This window comes from Pantherophis guttatus, chromosome 7 (assembly GCF_059756535.1).
Source record: "Pantherophis guttatus breed Tessera chromosome 7, ASM5975653v1, whole genome shotgun sequence".
Classification (NCBI taxonomy): Eukaryota; Metazoa; Chordata; class Lepidosauria; order Squamata; family Colubridae; genus Pantherophis; species Pantherophis guttatus.
The window spans coordinates 1,816,050-1,837,640 of NC_142069.1; the positions used below are offsets into that span (position 1 = coordinate 1,816,050).

At 45.9% G+C, this 21,591-nt stretch overlaps 2 protein-coding genes across 2 annotated transcripts in view; both read left to right on the top strand.

Moving 5' to 3' along the window:
* The first annotated feature begins 15 nt into the window (after positions 1–15).
* On the top strand, positions 16–8,258 carry LOC117659337 (interferon-induced protein with tetratricopeptide repeats 5-like). Its single transcript, XM_060688743.2, has 2 exons — positions 16–91; positions 2,644–8,258. The coding sequence occupies exons 1-2, from the start codon at positions 87–89 to the stop codon at positions 3,959–3,961; spliced, it is 1,323 nt and encodes a 440-aa protein (XP_060544726.2). The 5' UTR covers positions 16–86; the 3' UTR covers positions 3,962–8,258.
* Positions 8,259–9,259: 1,001 nt separating this feature from the next.
* LOC117656230 (uncharacterized) overlaps positions 9,260–21,591 on the top strand; it is a 34,509-nt gene continuing 22,177 nt past the window's right edge. Inside the window, exons 1-8 of the mRNA XM_087873498.1 lie at positions 9,260–9,465; positions 10,338–10,484; positions 11,394–11,483; positions 12,100–12,182; positions 13,152–13,279; positions 15,012–15,150; positions 16,110–16,235; positions 17,093–17,206. Coding sequence (XP_087729624.1) covers positions 10,368–10,484; positions 11,394–11,483; positions 12,100–12,182; positions 13,152–13,279; positions 15,012–15,150; positions 16,110–16,235; positions 17,093–17,206 — 797 coding nt within the window. The 5' untranslated portion in view covers positions 9,260–9,465; positions 10,338–10,367. The remainder of the gene's footprint in view (positions 9,466–10,337; positions 10,485–11,393; positions 11,484–12,099; positions 12,183–13,151; positions 13,280–15,011; positions 15,151–16,109; positions 16,236–17,092; positions 17,207–21,591) is intronic.

Below are 21,591 nucleotides of genomic sequence, written 5' to 3' on the forward strand. Positions count from 1 at the left end.
GACCACCCCGTCCGCCCACCTGGCCCAACTCCCTTCCTTGCGCCCAAACTCCGGAGAGGGAGCCGGAGCGCGAACAGTGTGGCAGGATGAGGTAGGCGGGCAGATGGGGGTGTCGGAACGGAGCCCCCCAAGGAACAGAGGGAGGACGGGTCCCTAATGGGGAGGGTCCCGCGGAATCCTGGGGAGGGTCTCTCCCTGTAAAATTTACTTATTTATTTATTAAAATGTAAAATGGGGGGAGGGCTGCAACCAAGTCCCTGTCCGCCCCCATCAATTACCTGAGTTTCCCTCCTCCCCCCCCCTCGCTGGTCCGGTTGCTGCAATACGAGCCCGTGGCCCCTGCCTCTCAGAGGGGCCCGGGGCGCATCCTGGCTCTGCAATGTTTTTGAACCCCAGAGGAGCCGGAGCGAGGCCCCCAGCGAGACAGGCAGCTCCCCACCTGCCCCACAACGCCCCCCCCCAAGACTCTCCAAGAACCCCCCGTGTCTGTCTCTGCAGCCCCGAAGGAGCCGAAGCGGGAGCCTGGCTGGGGGAGGCGGCGTTGCCCCCCCCCCGTCCCCAGCGAGACTCGGGAACAGCCAAAGGCAGCTGCCCCCCCAATACCCCCCCCCCCAGATTTCCCAAAAGCTGTTCTGCTCCTGCCGAGGCTGCCCCCCCCCCCCATCCCAGCTAGGGACCAGATGGGATCTGCGGATCTGCGCACCTTCCGCCGCGCGCTTAAGACTTTTCTATTTTATCAAGCTGGCCTGGCCTAAATCTTCCCCCCTTTTTAAATGTGGAAATTTTAAATTTTTAAATTTTAAATTCGTCTTATTTATAGGGGTATGGGTAAGGCGTTTTAAATTGGGGAGCCATTTTAGATTTAATTCTGTTTTAAACGTATTTTAATTGTTTATATTGTATGTTTTTAATTTTGGCTGTTCACCGCCCCGAGTCCTTCGGGAGAGGGGGCGGTATAAAAATCTAATAAATAAATAAATAAATAAATAAATAAATAAATAAATAAATAAATAAATAAATAAATAAATAAAGCAAGAGGGCCCATCAACAACTCCCTTTGAAACCTGTAACAATGGAGCGTTAAGTTTTTCCCACAGAGAAACAAAGAGAGGCTAGTATAGATCTATTTCAAGCTATTTAGCTCTCCTCAGCTAGCCAGGCCCTTCTTTGCCCAGGTTCGAATCCCAGAAGGGCCTAGCTAGCTGACGAGAGCTAAATAGCTTGAAATAGATCTATATCAGCCTCTCTTTGTTTCTTTGTGGGGAAAACATAAACTTAACACAACAATAGTTTGTCATGAAAGCGACCACCTGGATTGGGGCTGAAAGGCGGAAGCAGGATGCTCCATCCCATAATTGGGTAGACCAGGTTGCCCTGATAAAAAAACGGTAACCGTGGAGGGCATCGGATTTAAGTGGGTTTTGGTGCAGTCGTCCACTACACAAGGAGTTTCAAAATTGCCCCCCTCCCCCTTTCCACCATCTCCCTCCTCCTGGCTGCGAGGGGGTCCTGTTCCATGCCAGGGCTAGAAAGGGGTGAAGCTTCTATGGAGTCCCCCACTACCCCCCCCCCGGACATTCACACAAGCTGCCGAGCCAGCTCAGGGGCAACTGCGGACGTTCTGTGCCCCACAGAGGCCAAGTGCAGGTAGTCCTCGACTTCTGACCACAACGGAGCTCAAAATTGCTGTCGTTAAGTGAAGACTTGTTTGTCAAGTGAGTTTGGCTCCGTTTTACGAACTTTGCTTACCGCAGTTGTTAACCCAATCTCTGCTGTCGATAAGTGAGTAACACGGTGGTTCAGTGAATCTGGCTTTCCCCGTGACTGTGTTGGTCAGGAGGTCACAAAAGGGGATCATGGGACACTGGGACCGTCGTAAATGTGAGTCAGTCACCAAGCGTCCTAATGCAAGTCACATGTCCATAGGAATGCTGCAACGGTCGTAAGTGTGAAAAACAACCATGAGTCACTTTCCTTCTGTGCCGTTGTCACTTCGAATGGTCACTAAGCGAACGGTTGTAAGTCGAGGACTACCTGTACTGTTTATTTTGGAGGTGCAAAGACTGTTCCCCACCCCCACATGGGGGTCCCCTGAGGACCATCAAGGGGGGCAGGAAAGCTTCTAAGGCAGTGGTTCTCAACCTGTGGGTCGGGACCCTTTTGGGGGTCGAACGACCCTTTCATATATTCATATATATTCATATATTCATACATATTTTCAATGGTTTTAGGAATAATTTTATGGTTGGGGGTCACCACAACATGAGGAATTGTATTAAAGGGTCGCGGCATTAGGAAGGTTGAGAACCACTGTTCTAAGGGGTGAGCAGAGATCTTGTTCCCTGCAGACAGGAGGCTAAAGCAGGTTCCCTTCCTTGGAAGCTAGCCTCTTTGCAAGACCCAAAAGAGTGTCCCCCCCATCCCAGGAGCCCCGAGGGGAATTGAGGGTCCAGAGGGTGGCAGCATCTGCTTCCCCATGAGTAGCCAGACGTGGCCAGGCTCACATGCTCTGGCCCAGCTGGTGAACACATTATCTCAGCCCACCACACACACACACACACACACACACGGCAGGTGTCGTTTGCCTCTCACCCAGGTCTCCTCCCCTTTTGTCTTCTCCTTCCCCCGCTCCCCACCCCACAGCAGACCCCTGAAGGAGAAGCTCCAGCGCCTGCAGTGTCACTTCACCTGGGACTTTGAGGTCAAGGACAAGATGCACATCAGACACACCCTGCTTACTCTGGCTGTCCGCCTGGAGCACGGCCCCCTCCGCAACCGGGGCACCTACCTTGCCCTGAAGGCCTACCTGCGCCACCTGGAGGGGAGCCCCAAAGAGGCCCTGGCCATCCTGCAGGAAGCCAAGGAGGTCTTGAGGAAGGAGCCTCCGGGGACCTTCCCACGCCACGTCCTGCTGGTGTACGGGAACTACGCCTGGATCTATTACCACTTGACCGATTATGACAAGGTGGACCTCTACTTGGCCCAGATCCGCCAGATTTGCCGGGACCTGTCCAGCCCTGAGCCCTACTCGGCCCCGATCCCGGAGGTCTACGCCCAGAAGGGCTGGTCCCTCTTGGCCATGGGCTTCCGGAACGGCCAGCTGGCCAAGGAGTGTTTCCAGAAGGCCCTGGAGCTGCAGGAACCAAGCGTGGAGCTGCAGGAGGGCCTGGCCTTCTCCACCTTCGCTTCCTGGACACACTCCTACGAGGATGAGAAGTTACAGGATGAGAGCCGGAAGTTGCTGGAAGGGCTGATCCGTAGCCACCCCGAAAATTATGAAGTCAAAGTATACTTGGCACAGACTTACCGTATGAAAGATGATGAAAGAGCTTGGCAGCTTGCTGACGACGTGGTCCAGAACAGTCTCAACCCGGAACTCCTGAGAATGGCCGCCAAGGTTTATAAGGTCCACTCTCCCTCCCAAGCCATTTCCACCCTGAAGAAGGCCATCGCCCTCTGCGGTGATTACTATCTCCTCCACTACGACCTTGGCATCTATTACACCATTCTCTTACATCGAGGATCCGAGCGGAAACGAGCGGACGTCATGGAGGACGCCATTGGGAGTTTCAGACGATCTCTGGAAGATAATCCTGGATCCGTGTTTTCCCGGCTGAAGCTGGCGAACTTGTACGGAGAAAGGTGCCAGCTTTACGAGGAGGAGGTCTACCTGAGCGTGATGGAGGAACTCCCAACTGCCACCAAGAGATGCCAGCAGTCTTTCTATCTGCACTGGGGGGATTTCCTCCTCCAGAAGAAGGGGCAGAGGCAGGCAGCGTTGCAGGCGTACAAGGCCTGCCTCGAGGTGCCAGGAGATCACCCTGTGGAACAGAAGCATCTGGGGGTGCGTCTGAGAGAGCTGGCCAGGGATTTCCATTTGGAAGGCGACACGGAACAAGAGAGAGCTGTCCACCGTCTGCTGAGCGAAATGGCAGCAAAGCATCAGGGGGGCCCTTGTTGATCTGCAGGCCTTGCCTCACGCGACTCTCCCTAGGAGCCGGCTGGGAATATGGGTGGTGCCTCCTCGCAGCCCTGAGCTGCTCCTTCCTGGGGTGTTGCTGGAAAGCAAGATAATGTTTGTGACAACCTCTCTCTTTTTCTCTTCCTTCCCCTTCTTTATTGCATGAATAATCCAGGGTGCACATGAGTGGCCTAGAGGTGGAGCTCTCCCCTCACAATCAGGGGGCTGTGAGTTTGATCCTAAGTGGAGACAGATATTTCTCTCTCTGGGCACAATGAGAATAGATCTGCTGAACAAAACTCCGCATTGGGAACAGGAAGGGCATCCGGCCAGTAAACGCTCAGCTCCATTCAATTGCCCAGACTCCATCCCAATGCAAGGGATTATTATGGCGTCATTAAAAGAAGAAGATGATGAATCCCTGGTGCACACCTGACAATTCTACAGCTCCCAGCTGCTTGCAGATGTGAGCCTTGCTACAACAAACAGTTCTGTGGCAGCTCTACGTGTCAGCGCTTCAAATCCATCCGAGAGGGACCTGTGCCCTAAAGTAGAATTAAGGAGGATCTAGTTCATCAGATAGAGTGCTACTAATGCTTCATGCTCCCCTACAAGCCTCTAATGTTTCTAACCCTTTTAGATGTTTGTTTTTTATGACAGTTAGACCTTCGGTTTTGTATCCGGCAGCTTTTTATATAGATGGGCGTCATATAACTTCAATAAATAAAATGAATATTAGTATTGTTTTCTAGACCCTGATTTATTTTCTATGGTCTTTCATTGTGTGCCCCCCGCCCTCATTTTGATGGTCTTTGACCATAAGAAACTTGTAAAATTGATGGCCTTCAGATCTTCCCTCTTTTCCTGCCCTTCCTCAATTTTCTTTCTTTTTTTTTTTTTTGAAAAAAAGGTTTTATTATTTTTTATAATGAAACAAATAACATTTTCACTTGTATATTTAAACATTTATAAACCCAACCTTCCACCCCCGTCCCCTGGCTTCCCAGAAGAAAAACAAGGTATAAGTTTTATCAAACATACGCTAAAATGTGCTAAGCTAATGCAAGACTATTAACTCCCTAGACCCTTAACTCCCCTTCTACAGATTATTCATCAACCTCCCTTTAAACTCAAAATAACATATAATCCTTTAGGCCTAAGAGTTTTTAAAACATTAACAAACACTAATAGATCATTCAGAGCCTAGAATTCTCGTAATACATCTGTAAGATATTCTTAGTTCATTTTCTCAATCATTTTATTCTCCCTCCTACTTTTATTCTCAAAACTCAGATATTTTTTCTTGAACCTTAATTAATCATTAATTGAATTCTTAATTCATTTACTTAATCATTGTAATTAGTCATTAATACATCAATTATTAGACCAAAGAAAATTAATCTTCCCTTCCTCAATTTTCTAAGCAAAAGTGGGTGAAATGCTCCCCGTTCGCTCCCGTTCGGGAAAACCGGTAGTTTAAAAAAAGCTTTCCGATGATCAGCTGTCCCGCGCGGCTTAGCTTTGCTAACAAGCTTGAAATCCTGATTTCTAGCTAAGCTAAATCTCACGGCACAGCTGATTCCCCCCCCCCTCGCTGTTCTACTTACATTCTCAAGCCTCCTTGTGGTGCGTACTGCGTGCACAGCCAGCAAACTGGTAGCAAACTGGTTCAGATTTCACCACTGGGCAAAAGCACAATCGTTCCTACCCTACACACACACACACACACACTGTTCTGCCCCAGCTATGGATCCCAAAGAACACAGCACACACAAACTCTGAACAAAACTTAGTTTACTCAAATAATGCAGTTTTAGCAAATGCCGGCTGTTAATAAGCATTCTTAACAGCCTACAAGAAACCAAAGATAAAGTAATCACAATCTTACTAAAGTTGGCAGAAAGCCCAGAAGCAATTTTGCAGAGAATCCAGACGCGAAGTAGAGTGAACTAAAGTTGTTCCCTACAAATTGCTGCAATTGGTATTCTTCCTTAAATAGGATAAGGGAGTGGCCAATTAGCCCCAAGCCTTACTCTCGAGGAGACCTCCTCCTGAGGAGCCACTCCTGCTTTTTGGCGGCTCTGTGCACCCGTGCATCGAGAAGAGGCTCCTCCTCTTTGTCCTCTTCACTTATGGAAGCTTCTGGAGGTTCTGAAGGCCCTGGCTGAATCCCCGCCTCTGGCACCACATCTTCTCCAGCCTCCTCACTGTCCGACTCGAGTGCTGGCTGCACAGGCTGCTGGCGCAGCACCACACCAGCCTCCTCGTCGTCAGGATCAGCAACAATCCGTGCAGGCCATTGGCGGGCCACAACACACACACACACACACAAACAAACAGTCAAGTTTTCAGTGGGGATTGTGCCACACATTATGGAATTGTTGAGCTTGGTAAGATGGAAAACTTGTTGTGTTCGGATCGGGGGCTCCTAGGGTGCCTGGCCCAATTGGTGTGTGTGTGTCTGTGTGTCAGAGGTGGGTTCTACTTACCTTTACTACTGGTTTTCAAGGGGGCCGTGCACACGCTCGCTTCACTCACTTGTGTGTATGCTCTTCTGCACAAGCGCAGAAGCATTTTGATGACGTCGGGGTTGGTGGGCGGAGCTTCCCGCCAGTTTTACTACCGGTTCTGTAGAACCGGTGCGAACTGGGGGCAACCCACCACTGGGTGTGTGTTGGGAAACACCCAGCCAGGAATGGAAAAGGACTTCAGTGGGGCGTTAGCCTTGAATCCTTGAGCCTTCCTCTGTCGGTTCCCAGGCTGAGGCTGGCAGTACGGGGAGATTCCTGTATTATAGGCAGCATACAATAAAGTGCAGGTATTCCTCGACTTAAGACGACAACAGAGCCCAAAATTTATGTCGCTAAGTGAGAAATTGGTTAAGTGAGTTTCGCCCCATTTTACGACTTTTCTGGCCACATTTGTTCACGGAGTCACTGCCATTGATTGATAAGTTAGTAATACGGTTGTTAAGTGAATCTGGCTTCCCCATCGACTTGTCTTGTCAGAAGGTCGCAAAAAGGGGATCGGGTGACCCCGGGACCGTCGTAAATGTGAGTCATTTGTCAAACATCAGAATGTAAATCACATGACCAGGGGGATTCTGAAAGGGTCGTAAGTGTGATCCTAAGTCACTTTTTTCAGTATCGATGTAACTTTGAAGGTCACTAAATGAACTGTTGTAAGTCAAGGACTACCTAGATCCGATTCTTGGGGTGTGTTGGTGTGTGTGTGTGATAGACTATGCCTGGAAAGGAGGAATTGTCCCTCTTCCCCCCCCCCAATTCCACTCAGGTAAGTGGAGAGGTCGCTGGCTCTGGGGAGCTTCTCCTGCGGCTGCCCCACAGCCCTGCAGAGCCAGAAAGCGAGACCTGGTCCCTGCTTGGTGCCCCACAGAGAAACCTCTTGTCTCCCCCCTCCCACTATTAGGCCTCCCCCCTCTGCACATGCACAGCAGTCCTCTATTGGGGGAGTTGCAGTCCTGGGAGGAGATCAGTGTCTTTTGGGGGGGCTGATCCGGGGACCCTGCGGCTCCTTCCTCAGAGGGACGGTCACAGGCCAGTAGAGCAGGTTGTGTGTGTGTGTCAGAGAGAGAGCAAAGCTCTTGTGCCTGGAGCAAAGAAGTTGGATCAACTGCAATGCATGGATTCCTCCGACAAATACAATGGAGAGCATCGGATTTTAAGACAGTCTACCTTTACACACCCAAATGTCTCCCCTTTCCACGCTTTTTTTTAAAAAAATTGATTTATATGCCGCCCTTCTCCGGAGACTCAAGGCGGCTTACAATGCGTTAAGCAATAGCCTTCATACTTTTGTATATTTTTACAAAGTCAGCTTATTGCCCCCACAATCTGGGTCCTCATTTCACCTACCTTAGAAAGGATGGAAGGCTGAGTCAACCTTGAGCCTTGGAGAGATTCGAACCAGCAGTAAATTGCAGGCAGCTGTGTTAATAACAGGGTGCTTAGACCACTGTACCAGCAAGGCTTTCTCCCCTCTTGGCTTCGTGGGAGGCCTGTACCCTCCCTGGGGATGAAAGACCGTGCTGTGGATGAGGGAGTCCCTCTTATGGTGCCCCTGGGTCTTCACAAAGGCCCCAGAGCCCCCCACCCTGCTCTGTGCCCACCAGATACCTAGCCTGGTTTATTTTTGAGGCTAACAAGGTGCAAAGATTGCACCTTACACACACACACACACACACACAGAGAGAGAGAGAGAGAGAGAGAGAGAGAATGGGAGAGAAAGAGAGAATGAGAGATAAGGAGAAAAAAAGAGAATGAAAGAAAGATTGGGAGAGAATGAGAGAGAATGAGAATGAGAGAAAGTGAGAGAAAGAATGAAATATAAAGAGAATGAGGGAATGAGAAAGAATAAGAAAATGAAAGAGAAAGAATTGCTAATTTTAATTCATTTTTAAAAAGGGGAGTGTTTTAATGCGTAAGGGCCAAATTCATTTAATTTGTTTTAAATTGTTTTTTAAATTTTATATATTGTTGTGTTTTATTTGGCTGTTCACCGCCCTGAGTCCTTCGGGAGAAGGGCGGTATATAAATCTAATAAATACAAATACAAATACAAATGTGAGATAAGGGGGAAAAGAATGAGAAACAATGAAAGATAAAGAGAATGGGAGAGAATGAGAGATTGAGAGAATGAGAATGAGAGAATGAAAGAAAGATTGGGAGAGAATGAGATAAAGAGAATGAGAGAATGAGAATGAGAGAAAGAGAAATAATGAAAGAATGACAGAATAAGAAAGAATGAAAGAAAAAGATAAGGAGAAAAAGAATGAGAAAGAATGAATGGGAGAGAATGAGATAAAGAGAATGAGAGAAAGAGTGAAAGAATGAAAGAATGAGAAAGAATAAGAAAGAATGAAAGAAAAAGAGATAAGGAGAAAAAGAATGAGAAAGAATGAATGGGAGAGAATGAGAGATTGAGAGAATGAGAACGAGAGCGAATGAAAGAATGGGAGAGAATGAGAAAGAATGAGCGGTAAAGAGAATGAGAAAGTGAGAAAGAATGAAATATAAAGAGAATGAGGGAATGAGAAAGAATAAGAGAAAGAATGAAAGAAAGAATGAGAGATAAGGAGAAAAAGAAAGAATGAAAGATAAAGAATGGGAGAGTGAGATTGGGAGAATGAGAATGAGAGAGAATGAAAGAGAATGGGAGAGTGAGAGAATGAGAGAGAGAATGAGAGAAAGGATGAGCAATAAAGAAAATGAGAGAGAAAGAAAGAATGAATGATAGAAAGAGAATGAAAGGAAGGGAGAAAGAGAGAAGCCGGCGCCTGTAACCGGAGTGGCTCCGCAGCAGCTCTCTCTGGGTGCAGGGGAGAGTTGCGGCTCTCGGATATCAGGCAGCCCTTGAATAATTGAGGCCAGGGGAGGGGGGGGTGTCAGCTGAGAGCTTCCTGGCGTCTTTCTTCCCTGGAGGGAAGCGGGGGAGTACCCGTCTTGTCCCCCACTCTCCGCAACCAAGTCTCCAAAGTCGTAGAGGTAGGAGGTTGGGGATGGGGATGGGTGGGCTCTTTTCCTTCTCTCCCCCAAAGCAGGTAGGGAGGAACAGCCGATAGAGGTGGGGGGGGATGCTGCCCTTCTGCTCCCCCCCCTTTCTTGGTCCCTCTTGAATCCTCAGGGGTGCCCCTCCGTGTTTCCTCTGAGTAACATTGGCCAATTCCCCTGCCTGCTCCCCCCACCCCACTTGGGGCTGAGGAGGGGCTCCCCCCTTGCAGGGGTTTATAGACTGAAGGGCCCCTCTTCCTGATGGCCAAGCTCAGCAACCATCCCCCACCCACCCGCCCCCTCTGGAAAGTAACCAAGGTTAAAGCCTAATCAGTACCAAGTGAGGTCTCCCCCCTGGCTTGTGGGCTCTGCAAAATCAGCTCTTTTTGAGGGGGTGGGAGAGTCTGAGGACTTTGCCGGCTTTGGCCTTGGGAAAAATCCTCCCTCGGGACAGCCGGCAGGCTTTGAGATGGGTGGACTCCAACTCCCAGAATCCCCCAGTTGGCAGGCTTTGAGAGGGGTGGACTCCAACTCCCAGAATCCCCCACCTAGCATTCTTTAAGATGGGTGGACTCCAACTCCCAGAATCCCCCAGTTGGCAGGCTTTAAGAGGGGTGGACTCCAACTCCCAGAATCCGCCATGCTGTGGTTGAGAAACATTGTTTTAAGTCATCAAACTCCAACCTGCTCTGAGCAAGAAGCCAAGAGAAAGGCGCCAGCTTCCTTCAAGCCTGGGTTTGGGTATACCATCATCCCCAACCAGCCTGGATGATGGGGTTTGTATTCTAGGAGAATGAATAAGAGGGCAGTCCTGCCATAATACACCTTAATCGTCATCAAAGCTACTTCCTCCCCACTCTTTGAAGGAGAGAGTTGCTGGCCTTCACGGCCTCCAGATGGATGTCAGACCACCTCACCCAGGGACCCAGGGGCTTCGGGGACATGGGGACCTCCCTCGTGGGCCTTTCCAGACGCCAGAAGAAAGGGCCCAGCTGCGAGCTGCTGTCTACCAGGTAGGAGATGTTCTAAGTTCTACCAAAGCATTGCTCTACAAGACGAGAAGGTTGGGCTTTTAGACTAAAGGAAGTCATGGGTTTCTGTGAAGAAGAGTAGACGTTGACCCAAAACAGTTTTGAGAAATGATCTGGAAGAGGAGAAGTGATAAAAGTTGCTCATATTGGCTCAACGTGTATGAGATTTGATGGGATGAGGGGAAACTTCTTGAAATGTTACATGGGATACATGCATATTGAATAACAAACTTGGAAGGAGGTCCTTTGGAGGTCTTCCAGCCCAACCCCCTTCTCAAGCAGAAGACCATTCTGGACAAAAAAAGGACTAGGGTTGACATGATAACAGCCTTCCAGTGTTTGAGGGGCTGCCCCAAAGAAGAGGAGGTCCACTTATTTTCCAAAGCGCCCGAAGGCAGGACAAGAAACAACGGATGGAAAGCAATCAAGGAGAGAAGCAACCTGGAATTAAGGAGAATACAGTGAGGACAATTAACCAGTGGAACAGCCTGCCTCTAGAAGTTGTGGGTGCTCCAACACTGGAGGTTTTCAAGAAGAGATTGGACAACCATTTGGCCGGAATGGTTTAGGGTCGCCTGCTTGAACAGAGGGTTGGACTAGAAGACCTCCAAGGACCCTTCCAACTCTGCTGTTTTGTTATCCCCACCATCCCTAGCCATTGTGGATGATGGGACTTGTAGAAGGTTGGTCTTGGATGCAAACTCAACGGTGGGTTGTGTCCAAGCAGAGGCAGGAGATCTCCAGGTGTCCTTCAGGGCAATAAATGCTGGGGTAGAAGGATGAGGGGCTACCCACCCTTCCCTCTGAAGCTGTTCCCTACCCATCCTCTTATAATGGCTGCTCTACTACGAAGGTGACCCACCTCCGTTCTGCACCTTCTCAATCACTCAGGTCTTTGGTGGACAACCTTGGGAGGGCTGCTGTGCCCACCAGCTGCTGAAGGACCTCTCAGGAGGACAACAAAGTGCTCCAGGGCAATGGGTGAGTTGGGGCCATGGGTGAAGGCAAGAGATGGTTCTAGACCTTCTAGGCATTCCTTGAAGACTACCCTTCACCCAATTCTCAGGAAGGCATGCAAATCTGGACAGCCACCTCACATTCACTTTCAGACCATCTAACTTTTGAGAAGTAGGAACAACCAACTTGTCTGTGGAGCTTCTCAGTCATCCAGGTCAAGGTTGTCCCCAAAGGTGCTTTTTCGTGAGGCAACTGGACTTCCTTGGTTTTTCCTTGAAGACGTTTCACTTCTCATCCAAGAAGCTTCTTCAGTTCTGGTACAGAAAAGGGTCAATTCTTTTAACCAGGTTAAGTCGGTCATTCCTGTGAGATCTTGGAAGAAAAATGAACCTATCCAACCACTAGACACCATTGTCCGTATCCAGGGTTAACCAACTCATGGTTTACTGAATTAACTACATTTTCTGGGCCTGGCCAATAAACCGAGTCATGGATTAATCTCGGGAAATAGATTTGCACAACATTCAAAGTCGGGTTACAGGGTGGTTAACTGGGGAGGGGCAAAATATTGTGAAAACACAGACGTGAAATTATGGGAGCCTTTTTTGCTGAAGCTCATTGAGTGTTTCATCTTGTGAAGGCCGTTGGTGCTACCATGGACAGATCCTTCTCTCGGTGGGGAACCAGAGGTCACACATCCCAACCCCTGGAACAGGAGGTCAGGTGGGTCCCCAGATGGTGAGAAAAACCTGGGGGGGGACAAAAGTATTTCAGGAAAGTCTTGAAAGAATCCAAAAAGGTAGAGACCAAACTTAGTCTTCAGCCCATCAGTGAAGGACTGGGACCAAGAGGTTGTGGGAAGGAGGCCAGGGAGTCAAAAGGAGGGAAAGATATTGCATTGTAAGCCACCCAAAATCACTGTGGATGGTGAGATGGGTAAGTGAGTGAGTGAGTGAGTGAGTGAGGAAGGAAGGAAGGAAGGAAGGAAGGAAGGAAGGAAGGAAGGAAGGAAAGAAAAGAAAAGAAAAGAAAGAAAGAGAAAGAAAGAAAGAAAGAAAGAAAGAAAGAAAGAAAGAAAGAAAGAAAGAAAGAAAGAAAGAAAGGGAAGGTGGAACAGGGAAGATGGGAGGGAGGGAAGGAGGAATAGAAGAATAAGAAAACAGGAAAGAAGGGAGGGAGGGAAGAAGGAATGAAGGAAGGAGGAAGGAAGAAAATTGAAAGGAGGAAGGAAGGAGATTGATAAGGAAGGAAGGGAAATAAGGAAGGGAAAGAAAGAGAAAAGGAAAGAAAGAAAGAAAAAATTGACGGAAGGAAGAAAGGAAAGTAGGAAGGAAGAGAAAGAAAGAAGAAGGAAGGAAAGAGAAAGGAAAGAAAAGAAAGAAAGAAAGAAAGAAAGAAAGAAAGAAAGAAAGAAAGAGAGTGAATAAATTCAGATGCCAAACGTGCTCCAGACTAATGAGTGAGTCCTATCAAAGTGACACAGTTAAGAACCAATCGGGAGGAAAGAAATAGCTCAAGACCACAGTAGGTCCCTCCCTATTCCTAGGAGACCCCACGGCAAGCATGGATGAAGTTTTTCTCCATGTTGTAAGTAAATCGGACCTCAAGTTCCAAAGACTCCCAAAGGTAGAGGAACCGCTACCCTGAGAGCAGGGAGCTGCTGCAGATGACGGAGGGCCTTCTCTTCCACAGGTGGGACTCCAGGGGCCTGTCCCCTTCGGTGCAGGTGGAGGAGGCTTCAGAAGTGATGGCAGCACTGGAACGGAAGTACCAGGCCCTTCAAAGGAAGCTCTGCCAGGAGATGCTGAGAGGGCATTTTGGTGAGAAGATGTTGGCCGGGATGCAGGAATTCCACCTGGGAGGTTGAGGGCTCAGAGCAAGGTGGTAGCAGGACAGGAATGGAGAGGACATCTCCAAGTCCACCCAAGCTGAGAAAAATAGGAAGAAGGTGCTTTTTCTGGACTTTGTTTTTCCTAGAAGACGTTTCGCTTCTCATCCGAGAAGCTTCCTCAGTTCTGATTGAACATCTCTGGAGATTCTCAAGTCCTCCAGGTCACAGTTGTCCCAAAGGTGCTTTTTCAAGAGGCAACTGGACTTTCTTGGTTTTTCTTTGGAGACGTTTCGCTTCTCATCCAAGGAGCTCTGAAGAAGCTTCTTGGATGAGCTTCAGAGCTTCCCAGAGCTGAAGAAGCTTCTTGGTTGAGAAGCGAAATGTCTTCAAAGAAAAACCAGAAAGTCACAAAAATACACACATGGTTAGAAAAAAACGACAAAACAACAGATTGATTTTAAACCAGAAATATTTCTTTGGGGCATTTTATCAGAGCAGTATAATAAAGGGAATACATATCTAATTTTACATGTCTTAACAGCAGCGAGAATTCTGTTTGAACAACAGTGGAGAAATGAAGAGCTCCCTTCAGATGAAAGTGTTATTAAAAAAAAAATTAGAATGTGCAGAGATGGATAGATTAACACTCAAAATAAAGGAGAAGGAAGAAACAGAATACTTTTCAACATGGGATTTGTTTTACCAATGGCTAACTAGCAGAAACAAGAGGTTAGAAATTAAAAAGCTTAAGAGAATGATTAACTATATAATAAAGGTTTCCCAGTAGGGATAAGTGGAATTATCCAGGAGGCTTACGGGGAGCTCTACCCACACCCACCGGCTCTCCTCTCCTTCTTCTCCCGATGGAGAGGTTTTCAAGCCGCCAGACAGCTGCTTAATGCTGTCAAAGCGGCTTTTACGAGATCACGGGGCCAGCGGGCCGGAGAGACCGTCCACAATGCCAGCAGTGCCAACCGGAAGTCTATTATTTCTATATATATATTTTTGTTATTCAAAACGAATTGTACTCGGAAAACACGCTGTTCACATAGATCAGAGATCTTCAAACTTGGCAGCTTTAAGTCTTGTGGACTTCAACTCCCAGAATTCTCCAGCCAACTGGCTGGAGAATTCTGGGAGTTGAAGTCCACAAGTCTTAAAGCTGCCAAGTTTGAGGACCCCTGATATAGATACTGAATTTTTATGTTTATTAAAGAAAAATGTATCAATTAAAAAAAACCCCCAGAAAGTCCAGTTGCCTCTTGAAAAAGCACCTGATTTCTATTCCTTGCAGTCTTCTGGACATTAGTAGTCTCTCTGAGAGTCACTGAGGCCACTTGGATGTTCACCTGTGTCGTCGGGGTCACCTGAGTGTTGCAAATTGGTGGGGACAGAGGTGGCATTCAGCCAGTTCGTAACGGTTCGAGCGAATCGGTAGCAGAGATCGTACCCAGCCGCCCTGCCTCTATGGCGTCCTATTTAGGCATGTTTTCGAGAGTGGGCGCATGCGCGGAAGGGGCACACGTGAAGCGAGCGTGTGCACACGCGGCGAACTAGTGATAAGAATATAGGAAAGCCAGTGCTGGGTGTGGAGCCTTCTTGGAACTGCTGAAAGGATTGTGTTGTAGATGGGAGATGTTGTCTCCCTCCCCTTCAGTTGAGGGAGAGCTGTTCAGTTGAAGGCTCCACACGCAGTCTTCGTCTTCTTCTTCTTCTCGCAGGACAGCAGTTATGGACATCCCTGGCCGACCACACGAAGGAGGAGAAGATCCTGGAGATGATGGCGCTGGTGGAGTTGGCTTTGCCCCAGGGGAGCCTTCTGCCCCTCTCCAATCTCCCAGGGGCCGGGCACCAGATCAGGTATGGCTCTGATCAGCCAAAGAACTTGCAACCAAAAATGGTCAAAGGTTTGGAAAAGGACTGCAAGGCCATCTGGATCCAAGGTGGTGGATCTGACTGTGAGATCTCGGGGGTCCTCTTGAGTTTTTTGACCCCACCACAGCCACCGATCTCCTGTGAAGAAGGTTGGTGGAGAAGATCTCCAGCAGTTGATGGGAAACCCAATTGCATCTCCAATTCGGACTGCCAAATGGCACTATAACAGAATCATAGAGTTGGAAGGGAGCTTGGAGGTCTTCTAGTCCAACCCTCTCCTCAGTCAGGAGTCCCCTATACCATGTCAGACAAATGGTTGTCCAGTCTCTTCTTAAAAACCTCCAGTGATGGAGCACCCACGATTTCTGGTGGCAAGCTGTTCCACCGGTTAATTGTCCTCACTGTTAGGAAGTTTCTTCTTAGTTCCAGGTTGCTTCTCTCCTTGATGAGTTTCCATCCATTGTTTCTTTTTCTTGCTTTCTGGTGCTTTGGAGAATAGGTTGACTCCCCTCTTCTTTGGGGCAGCCCCTCAAACATTGGAACACTGTTATCTTGTCACCCCTAGATGAGAAGTAGATTCAATCTAAGTAGATCCAAGAAGAGACTGGACAGCCATTTGTCCCCAATAGTATAGAGCCGTGATGGTGAACCTAACGTATCATAAATACGAACCAGTTGCCAAACATCTGATTTTTGATCCCGTGACCACAGGGGATGCTGCAACGGTCGTAAGTGTCAAAACCGGTCGTAAGTCCCTTTTTTCAGTTACGTAGCTTCGAACGGTCACTAAACAAACTGTCATAAGTTGAGGACTGCCTGTATTCTCCATTTTCTCTAGACAAATAACTTTCCGTCTGACTGCGCAATAAAAGAGGCCCCCCAAATTAGTTTCCTATAAAGTTTTTGCTTTTCATTTGTGAATTCTTGATCTTCTTCCTTACCAGCTCCGGGACCGGCTCCGTTGTGGGGCAGTATCGTCCCACGGCAGGACAAGCTCTCCTACAGCTGCAGCAGAGGAAGCAGGGAGAGATAGCTGCTCTCCTGGCCCAGCCCCGCCTTCTGGAGGGCAGGTGAGTCTCCTTCTATGTCGAAAACATCCCAGGGGCTTCCGTATAGGCAGACACCAGATTAGGCATTACGGATAGTCCTCGACTTTCGACCTTTCAACTCGTGACTGTTCAAAATTACAATGGTGCTGATAAAAGGGACTTACGACCATTTTTCACACTTACGACCATTCCAGCATCCCCTTGGTCATGTGATTTGCATTCGGATGCTTGACAAGTGGTTCATAGTTATGACGGCCACGGTGTCCCGAGGTCACATGATCCCCCTCTGGCGACTTTCTGACGAGCAACGTCGTCAAGGAAGCTGAATTCCTGTAACAACCAGGTTACTGATGGCAGTGATTCACTTAACAACGGTGGCAGGAAAGGTGGCGACATGGAGCAAAACTCACTTCACAAGTTTTCCGCTTAGCTAGGGAAATGTCGGGCTGAATGGAGCCCAAAATTTCTGTTGTTAAGTGAGACATTTATTTGACGTTGGCTTCATTTTACGACCTTCCTTCCCACCGTTGTTAAATGAATCACCACCCTTGTTCAATTAGTAAGCTGGCTGTTAAGTGAATTTGGCTTCCCCACTGACCTTGCTCGTCAGAAGGCCGCAAAAAAGGGGATTGCATGACCGTCATAAAAATGAGCCAGTTGACGAGCATCCAGATTTCGATCACGTGACCATGGGGTCGTAAGTGTGAACAATGGTCACAAGTCGCTTTTTCCAGTGATGTAATTTCGAACGGTCCCTAAATGAACTGTCGTAAATCGAGGACTAATGTTATACTGAGAGCTTCTCCCCAGTGCGTCTAATAATCCCATTTGGCCAAATAAAGGATTTTAATTCTGTCTGATTTCTCTTCTCGCTGCAGGGACCCAGAGTCCTGGCGCCAGCAGTTCCGCCGGCACGCCGAAGCCGAGCTAGTCGAGAAGGAAGCGACTTTGCCGGCCGCCCTGCTTGCCCTGGAGCTCTTGACGGGGGAGCGGTGAGTCTTCCCATTCTTCAAAATGCAAAATATAACCTCTCGAACAGTGTTTCTCAACCTTGGTAGCTTGAAGAGGGAGGGAGGGAAGGAAGGAAGGAAAAAGATGGGAAGGAAGGAAAGAAGGAGGGAGGGAGGGAAGAAAGAGAGAGGGAAGGAGGGAGGGAGGAAGGGAAAGAGGAAAGAAAGAGGGAAGGAGGGAAGGAAGGGAAGAAAAGATGGGAAGGAAGGAAAGAAGGAGGGAGGAAGGGAAGAAGGAAGGAGGGAAGGAAGAAAAGAAAGATGGGAAGGGAGGGAAGAAGAAAGGAAGGAAGGAAGGAAGGGAAGAAAAGATGGGAAGGAAGGAAAGGAGGAGGGAGGGAAGAAAGATGAGAAGGAAGGAAAGAAGGAGGGAAGGAGGGAAGAAAGAGGGAGGGAAGGAAGGAAGGGAAGAAAAGTGTTGCAATATTTTCAGGATCAGACTCAATAAAGATAATAGGAGTTAGAGCTTTAAATATATTTCTTTTTAATTATGATAGGCATTCTATATTCACTGAATATTCAAGGTAGAAGCGACGAGAATGGTGAGGGTGGCTCCTTATATATACAAGGGGTGGAGCTAGGAATGGGAGTGGTAAGTTATGAATACATTAAAGTCCAAAGAATAAGTTAACCTCTGATGTTCCATATATACATTATTTACACATTGGAGAATAAGGCATTTACATCTGACAAATCCCCCTCTAAATGCCGGTTCGTTACACAACACCAATTACATTCTGATTCAGGACAATATAATACATATAATTTAGAAGTTAAATATTTGTGTTGTTTAGAAGGTAAGGGTTTTGTTAATATGTCAGCTAATTGTTCAGAAGTATCGCAATGTATTGCTTTAATGAATCCGTCTTGAGACAGTTGTCTCACATGCTTAAACTTTATATCAATATGCCTGGACCTTTGTCCAATTGCATCGGATCTGGATATTTCAATGGCCGCTTTATTGTCTTCATGCATAATAAATGGTAAGGTGGGTTTCTTCCAAACATCAGTGATCAGATCATTGAACCATACAAGGTTATTTGCAGCCTTGGACAAACAAACATATTCCGCTTCTGTAGTAGAAGTGGCTACTAGTTCTTGTTTACCAGTATACCAGTAAACTGGACAATCATTCAATAGAAAAACATAACCAGAAGTACTCTTTCTGCATGATGTATCACCAGCCCAATCTGCATCAGCATAACAAGTAATTTTTGGTTCTCTGTCATTATTGGGTTCCAACATTAAACAAAAATCTAATGTACCCTTCAGATATCTTAGAATTCTTTTGACAGCTTCCCAATGATACAAGGTTGGTTTACTAACATATCTTGACAATAGATTGAGAGGTAATGCAATATCTGGCCTAGTCCAATTAGATATATAAAGGAGTGAACCTATAACTGATCTGTAAAATGTGTTGTCTTTAAACTCAGGGGAAGATTCATCAGTGTTTCTAAGAAAATCAGTTTGCATAGGGGTGTCACAGGTTTTGGCATTATTTAAGTTACATTTGTTTAGGAGTTCGATGATTTTATCTTTCTGTGTAAGTTTGAATCCCCTTTTAGTTTTGTTAATTTGCACACCAAGGTATTTATTCACTTTACCCAGAGATTTCAGTGAGAAGTGTTCATTTAACTTATTTACAAAGATTTCCCTGCTCTCTTTATGCTTTCCAATGTATAAAATATCGTCCACGTAAATTAATACAAATTCAATATGATCATTACTCTTTTTTACAAAGAAACAATTATCAGCAGTGGTGGCGTTGAAATCCATGGTCTTAAGTACTTTTACCAAGCAATCGTACCATCTTTTGCCGGATTGCTTTAATCCGTACAGACTCTTATTTAATAACCAAATTTCGTTCTTATTAGTGTATTGACTGTGTGGTGCTCTTACATATATTTCCTTATCTAATTTTGCATGTAAGTATGCGGTCTGTATGTCATATTGGAATACGTCCAGATTGAGTGCAGATGCTACTACAAGGGCTGTTTTGACACTCTCTGTTCTCACTGTGGGTGAATATGTATCAGTATAGTCTTCTGGATATTTTTGTGCATAGCCTTGTGCAACTAGTCTAGCCTTGTATAAGGTATTGCCTCCTTCTAAGTTCTTAATTTTATAAATCCACCTGGTACCTATAATTGTTTTATCCTTAGGTGCGATCGCAGGTGTGAATACATTTAATCCTTGTAAACTTTCCATCTCTTTTTCCATAGCTAGTTCCCATTTTTCTCTTTCTTCATGTGGAAGTTTCAATACTTCTTCATATGTATTAGGTGTTATTTGTTTTCCATTCATATGCATTATGTAATCTTTGTATTTATTTGGTATTTGGTTTCTATTGTTTCTAATAGTTCTTTCAGGCTTGCTATGGTTATCATGCAAATATCTAGCTTCCTTTTTTGTTAATGTGTCTGTCTTTATTTTATGCTGACTATTAGTCCAAGTTTTGGTTTTGTTCTTACTTTTGTTAATATTTTGATTTTCTGTTGTTCCTTCCTCGCAAGATATCGTATCTTTACATTTATTAGGAAATATTTCATTAAGGTGCAATTTTGACCAATTGGCCTGTTCATGGAACACAGCTGTTCTGGATACTATAAATTTGTTATTACTATCAATAAATCTGTACCCTTTGGTTCCAGTTTCGTATCCCATGAATCTTAATCTCCTGGATACGTTTTCTCCCTTTCTCCTCAATTGTTTAGGTATGTGTACGTCTGCAGTGACTCCAAATATGTGCATGTGTGATAATTTGGGTTTTCTATTGTACATCACCTCATATGGTGTCTTATTCACAATACTGGACCAGGTTCTATTTTGAGTGTAATTCGAATAATGTAATGCCTCTGACCAAAATTGTTTGCCTAAACCAGCATCCTCTAATGTGCACCTAATCATGGTTTGTAGTGTGGAATTTTTCCTCTCTGCAACTCCATTTTGAAATGCAGAAAAAGGATTGGACGTGAAATGTAACATTCCTCTATCCTTTAACCATTGGGAGAACTCTTTAGACATGAACTCACATCCCCTATCTGTCATAATTTGCTTTATTCTGATATTATGTTGTGTTTCTATACGTTTGTAGAATTCCTTAAATTTCTGAAATGTTTCATCCTTGTGCTTTAATGTGTAAACAAAACCATATCGGCTGTAGTCATCCACTATTGTTAGGAAGTAACGTTTTCTATAGGTAATTGAGGGACTTAATGGACCAACTAAGTCCATGTGTACCAAATCAAAAATATTGTTAGTTGATCTGTTAGATTTTTTTGGTCTGGGACTGGTTTTTAGTTTGGTGGACTTACATACTGAGCATTCCAAATAATTTTCACAATTTTTTATTTTGACACCTTCTGCGTGTTCAGTCATTTTTTGTACTACAGGAAAGCTTGCATGTCCTAACTTCCTGTGTAAGATGTGAGCACACTCATCATGAATTGGTTTACCTATTTTTGGTTTCTTTTCCTTGTATGTATTTTTGTGATCATGAGTTATTCTACACTCATCATTGTCACTGTTACTGACATTTTCATCATCTGCTTCAATACAATCTTCCATATTTGAATCAATGTTATGTAAACATCTTTCTTTAGTTATCAGATAGGGTAGACCTCCTTTTATCATTACAGTACCTACATTTGTTTTGTTCTTTTCTATAGTTGCTTTCCCCTTTGAGAAAACTATATTGATATCAGATTCTCTGCTTAATTTTATGGCACTTAGTATGTTGTGAGGTATTTCTGGGATTAATAATACCCCCTCTATTTTCCCTAGACCAGGCAAGGTCACATTTCCTTTGCCTAGTACTTGAACCTTTTCTTGATTAGCTACCTTTATCACAAACTTATCTTCTATAAATGAAGATAATATACTTTTGTTGTTGGTGGTGTGATTTGTTGCACCAGAATCAATAAGCCAATTGTTATTCTCATCCTGCTGTGTTCTGGTGCTGTCTTGTTTATTTAGCCCATTCAGTGACCCAGATTTCCTCTCTTTTGAATTTTCTCTACCCCCTCTACCTTCTTTGTAATTTGGTGGGCTTCTATATTTGTGTCTATCTGTGGAAGATTGTCTGTAATTATATTTGCTCCTATATTCTGGTCTATGTCTCTCTCTTGAGACTTTGGGGCAGTCTCTTCTACTATGTTCCCTGGATCCACAATTGTAGCATCTAAAGGCCTCATTATGTTTATCTTGAAAGACTACTTTCCTAAAAGGTTTGTGGTCTGTTTGGTTACTGGATCGATTTTTTCTTGAATTGTCTTCTGCTATCAATTTGTTAGATAGACTTTCTATGGATAAATATCCCAAATTAATGGTATCTAAGTGTGACATAAAGCTATCCCATGATGGAT